A 6158-nucleotide genomic window follows, 5' to 3' on the forward strand; every position below is an offset into this window, starting at 1 on the left:
GCATTTCTACATGTGTATATTTTTCAGCATCGCCAGCGTATCAGATGCATCGGCGATTGTCTTGAGGTGCTCATGCAGCATTTGTTACGATCACTTCACTTTTGTACATCGTATTGTAGTAAGATATCTTCATTCCGCTTGATATGAGATAAATGGTAACTGCGCTGTCGCTACACATGCCATCCTAATTGAGGTCGGACGCCGAGCGAAACGTAAATAAAATTGCTTCGCACGCGCGTCTGTTTGATGTTGATATATACATACATATATATATATATAAACAATGAAGTGCTAACAAAGGACCCGGAAGTAAAAGTTCAAAAAAATCAAGCACGTAGGAAAAATTGTTCTGTAAAGGACTGACGTTACGGCCGCGGGACGCGCTCCGACGAAGGCCGGTCCCGCGGCCGAAACGTCAGTCCTTTACAGAACAATTTTTCCTACGTGCTTCATTTTTTTTTTAACTATATATATATGAACGAGGCAACTCGTGCTCCAAGCAGTCTCTGAAACAAACACTCAGCTCAGTTAAGAAAGTTCGTTCAGTTGAACACCAGCAAGTTATACTTTTAATAGACTATGAGGCAACTCATAAATGTGCCAAAGTAGACGATAGCGTGCGTTCAGTTAATCATCAACAGGCGTTTTGCGTGTTACAGCGCGGTTACGTAAATTTTATTGAGCACACGCTCACTGCACGAATCACGATCGTCCGCGTCGAAGTCGACCCCACGACGCACAGAGTCACTTTTCTTGGCCTTCGTGTTCCCTGAGCACATGGCGTCGCACGTCGCGTCGACTCGGAAATCCTTTACCACAATGAGGACACGACAAAGGATACTTCTTGGCGTGCACAAAATTATAGTGATGCCTCGCGTTACTCGGATCGGTAAACCTCCGACGGCATTCCGGACACTCGTGCCGCCGCTCAGTCGTGTGCGTGGACACATGTACCTTCAGGTAATCTCTCCTCGCGTAGCATTTGCCGCAGTAAGGGCAGACGTGCGGCCTCGAGTCGCTCGAGTGTCTCTTTCGGTGACGGTTCACGTGAGACGGGCTGTTGAAGCGCTCGCCGCATTCGGGGCACTCGTAAGGCCTCTCTTGAGTGTGCGTAATAAGGTGAACGCTGAGGTCAGAGCGCCACGTGAAGTCCTTGTTGCACATTTCGCACACAAACGGCCTCTCCGCGGTGTGGGTCAGCATGTGTTGGTTTAAGCGCGACCTGGGAACGTGAGAGCAAGGGAAAACGTAGATCACTAAGAATTCAATCACGCGATCCGCTGTAACGATCGCGCTTCAATGGAGATCGTGTAACGAACGAAAATTGGCAGCTATTTCCTAAGGGAACTTCCCACTGTGCTAAGCATTGTCGTCGCAATGTGTCTATTAAATGTGTTTACAGCGGATATATAACGGCAAAAAAATTGTAGCGAACACTAGCAACACATTTGCCGAAAGTGGCCTAATGTTTGCACTATACGGATGCGCTATGACTCGATGACCTCGTCCAGGCTCCGTGTTCTACAGTTATTTCCCACCCTAGCCTCTTTACCAGAGAGTGAGATGTACTCAGAATACTGCGCCGTTATCCACTAACTTCATAAGAACACCCTGCCTCCCTCCCTATATCAGGAGTTCAAACGAGTGGTCCCGGTAGAGCAACCTTTCACCGTTTTCCTCCTATGGGTTCCTCAGCACTCGGGGATTGGCGGAAATGCCCTTGCCCACCAGCTCGCCCGCGACATTTTTCCCCAGGCGCCTTTGAATTTTTGTCCAGGGCCTCGGATGACGGTGAGAGAACGTCGGAGGACGTCACCATCATTAAAGTGTACCTAGGCTACAACTCCGTCTCGCAAGCGTCTCTACCATACCCATCATCCACCCTCGTTCTCTCGGAGGCTCACATTATCGGGCGCATCAAAATGAATGCATTAAAGGGGCCCTGCAACACTTTTCCAAGTAGCCATGAAATGGCTTCGTTAAAGGAACGTATTGCCTCACGAATCGAGCGCCGCAAAACTTTTTGAATCCATCCAGTACGAGCGGAGTTACAAAGAATTGTCACACGCTGAAATTCCGTTCACTCTTCTCTCGCCCCGACAAAAGCGTTGGAAGCCAAGCATGGGGGAGGGGGGGGGGGGTGGCACACGGGAAGAAGGTACGTCACGCGCACCTCCTGATCTTGAATACATTTTCTTTTTCTTTTGGCCAGTGGCGGCCTCTCGCGGCGGCCGCCGTAACTACCGAGCGCGCCATGTTCAAATCAGCCAATGGCGTGGAACCTGCCTGTGACGCCGTAAGCATCATTTTTTGTCGAGAGAAGAAGTAGCGCTTTTTAGCTGACTTCGCGAATTTATTGTAAATCCCAGGCCGCGTGCTGCGCCATAATATTTGGCTCGCGTGTTCTCAGCAGCCCGGACTACCAATAGGCAGCGTTTTCTCACTATGCTGAAAAAGAGTTGCAGGGCCCCTTTAACCACCTCGCCTCTTTTTCTAAAATGACCGGTCTGACCCCTCCTCTCCCTACTGCCCTTCCCCATAGGCGGACCTTATATATCCCCTATTATAGAACTTGGTTACACAACATCGGCTAACTTCCCTCCTCCTTCCCTTTCCACCGCTACATGGCTCGAGTGGATAGGCGCCGAAGGAAAATACCAGCGTCGACTTGCCGAACCGGTGGCCGGAATGATGGGCGCATTAATTAGTATTGAAAAAAGTCACAAGCTCTGTTCCGGATTGTATGTTACATTTCTAAGGTTATATTTAACGCCTATTCTGATATACAATGAGCAGAAATAAAGACCACAATGTCAGCTAGGAAGTATACTTGAGCGGCCAGAGCCCGCTGTTGAGGGCCGACGCAGTGTCCCACGAAGTCAAACATCGCATATTGGATGCCTAGGTATCGTTAGAATACATCGTCCGCAAATATTTGCGGAACTCAACGCCACGGCTTTCCTTCAGGAATACGCAACGCACAAAGGTACGCACGGTAGCATGTTTCTTGGGGGTATGCGCAGATGCGAAGCAAGTTCGTGGGTTTTCGCCGAGCTTCGGTAATTACTTGTGCGAGAAGAGGAGACACGCTGGTATTGATACAAAATACAAGGCCCCGAACTGAAGGACAAGCAATCAATCGGCATTCCAGTCCTTCAAGAAACAGCTTAAGATAAAAGCTTACAATAGGTACCCGTGTGTGAAGGTGAGCATTTCCCGTCAGCTGCTAGTAAAAAAATATCTGGTGGCCACGTTTCAGCATCGATCGGGTTCGCGCTATGTTGCGCGATGTTCATACGTTTCGAGCCATTGCGCATCGAAACCAAGAGGAAGGAAGCCCCGAGCGTATGAACCATAACCAATGTTCAAAAATCCGGCAGGTCCAAGGCATAGTGGGAATCCATGCAGTGCCAGACAGTCGCAGAGGAGCTGCATACACCGCATTGTTTGGCTTTTGGACCAAAGCGTTCCTGTCAAGACATATCGTTCACTGTCGCATTTTTGTTCATGTCGCATGAACATTCTGGTAATAATATCTGGGGTTTAACGTCCCAAAACCACGATATGATTATGAGGGACGCCGTAGTGGAGGGCTCCAGAAATTTTGACCACCGTGGATTCTTTACCGTGCACCTTGATCTTAAATACGCGGGCCTCAAACATCTTCGCCTCCACCGAAAATGCACCCGCCGCGGCCGGGATTCGATCCCCTGACCTTCGGGTCAGCATTCGAGCGCCATAACCTCTGGACCACCGTGGTGGGGCTGTACGTTCTGGTGTATACTATAATAAAAAACACAAATTTTTGTATAGTGAAAACTTGATCTGACGAAAACCGTTTTTTACAAAGTTCCCTATCTAAAAAAGAAATTTTGATTCCCAAGCAAATACCCATAAGGCTCAATGTTATCAACCCGAATCAACAAAACCAAAAAATTAACAAAAAGAAATAAAAACATAACCACGAACGGACAAGGTAATTCAATTAACTCGATACTGGTTTCTTTTGAATTACCTTAGTCCGTTCCTGGTTATGTCTTAATTGTTTTTTGTTAGTTTTTTTGTCTTGTGTTTGTTTTTCGCTAAGTGCACAAGCAAACTGTCGGTTTTACTGACTCGCGCCGAGATCTCTTCCATAGGTTTGTATTTTTTGTCGTTTCATCCTCACGTGCTTTTTCCGTGTTCTTGATGTTCACGTGTTCTTTTATTTCCGTACTGTCACTTATCACCAGGACCAGTTATGTAATTCACGCCCTGCGCGTGTTCGTTTTTGTTAATCTGAAGCCACGTTTTCGAAGTGCAATGCAGTGCTGTCGGTCTCCTCATCGCTAAAGTAGGTTGCTTTGAGTAATATGTGGGCGCATCAGCGCTAGCGTTTCGCCCAGCTTGTAAACATGCGATTATTTTTGCTACAACTTCTTTGTTTTCTTTCTTCTAATTATTGGATGATATTGCCAGGTATGGTGCATAAAAATGCCTCTTCAAGTAGAACTCGCTGTCGGGCTAGTTGGTACATGTCTGAATTAAATAGTCAACTTCGCGCCAAATTCACGTTCACACAGAAGAAGAAACACAAGACAGGACGGGCGCTCACTTACAACTGTTTATTCCTTGAGGAAACAGGCTAATATACACCCACTTCTCATCAACACATGCGCAACATGCTCGCTTACCTAATCATGCTATCGGACACATTCTCTCCAGATACCGTACTTCCGAGTCATACAGGCTGAGTGACGTCTCGCTAACACAATTCAAGTGCAGATAAACTCAATTTTAAGTGAGCGGTCGTCTGTGTTTATCTGTGTCTCCTGTCTTCGTCAAAACCGCGCTGCATTCGTCCAAAGTATGTACCAACTCGCCCAAGTCAAAGTATTGTTAAAGGAGACATATTACATGCAACAGCATGCGAGATTACTAACTATCCCTCATGCCAGCTAGTCTAACTGAGCGGTTTTTAGATGCGAAGTATCTTATGGCGGAGTTCAATCCGGTGGGGGTGGTGGTGGTGGTGGTGTGCGGCGTGACTGCGCATGCTCATACCCTCTCCACTTCCCATCTCCTCTCACCCTCTCCACTACCCCTCTCCTCTTTCCCCCTCTCCACTTCCCCTTTCCACTCTTCCTCTGAAACGCGGGCTAGACATGCCGAAATTCTCTCCCGCGCAAAGCCGCGATGAGCACCAGCGCATGCGCGTCCCCTCCCTCTCTCTCTCCTCTCCTACGCTGCCCCCCTCTCGCACGCCTGCCGACCGCGTTCCCCGCTCGCCCTGTGAAAATTAACGGCCAGGCATGAGGGAAGACAAGACGCGCGTAGCGTTCCTCTTCGCGTTCCCCGACGCGAGGTCCGTAGCATGCCCAAAGAACGCCAACGGAACGCGATCGTGCAAGTGCTCCGGTTTCATCGCCTCATGGTCCCCTTTAACGGGAGATGGTGTAATTTTTATATATACGGCTGAACTATTGCAGAACCTCTGCTAACGGTCTGCGGAAGTTCGCAGCACTTGTTTTTTTTAGTTTTTCTTTGTCAGGTGACATTTGTCTTGTTTAGATGTGGAAGCAATGTCATGGCTTACCTTATGCTAGTGGAGTAGTCACACTGAGAACAGCGGTGCATGCCTCGCGGTGTCTCTGGATGACAGAGGCGACGGTGCTTTGCGAGGCTCATTTCGGAAGAGAAACAGTCGTGGCATTTTGCGCATGGATATACCTCTCGAGGCCAGATGGAATCTGCGTTTGGAAAACGACGTTTCCGATTTTCAGCGACATTACGAGGGAAGCCAATACAACGCTCTGTGGTTGATATTTTTTTTTCTTTTTTTGCCAAGTGTGGGCCGAGAAAAAATACATGTGCCGCTCTAAGGCATGAAGATTCATATGGTAAAAGTTAGCTAGGCTTGTCGGTGTAGTGCAGCCTCCACATCCACCAACGGTGCTTCTCCGCTGTAATAAGCGCCGCAGAAAGTCAACGATGTCGACAAGCGAATGTCGTTCCTTCTAGGAGAGAGACAAAGGCCAGTGAGACGTGGAACGCCTTCTCATGTTCCGCGGCTCAAGCTACCAATCTCTGTTTCCCGTGTTTCTGAAGCGCAGTGTGGTAGTGTATGAATGCGCACAAGCTTAGGTTACCGTATCCCTAGGGAGCGCGCATCGTGCCAT

General features: G+C 48.4%; 1 protein-coding gene across 1 annotated transcript; it reads right to left on the reverse strand.

Annotated features, from left to right (window-relative positions):
* Positions 1–737: 737 nt before the first annotated feature.
* Positions 738–5660, reverse strand: LOC119389118 (gastrula zinc finger protein XlCGF9.1-like). Its single transcript, XM_037656363.2, has 2 exons — positions 5576–5660; positions 738–1222 (listed from the first exon to the last, which is right to left on the reverse strand). The coding sequence occupies exons 1-2, from the start codon at positions 5614–5616 to the stop codon at positions 745–747; spliced, it is 519 nt and encodes a 172-aa protein (XP_037512291.2). The 5' UTR covers positions 5617–5660; the 3' UTR covers positions 738–744.
* Between the last annotated feature and the right edge of the window lie 498 nt (positions 5661–6158).

This window comes from Rhipicephalus sanguineus, chromosome 4 (assembly GCF_013339695.2).
Source record: "Rhipicephalus sanguineus isolate Rsan-2018 chromosome 4, BIME_Rsan_1.4, whole genome shotgun sequence".
Classification (NCBI taxonomy): Eukaryota; Metazoa; Arthropoda; class Arachnida; order Ixodida; family Ixodidae; genus Rhipicephalus; species Rhipicephalus sanguineus.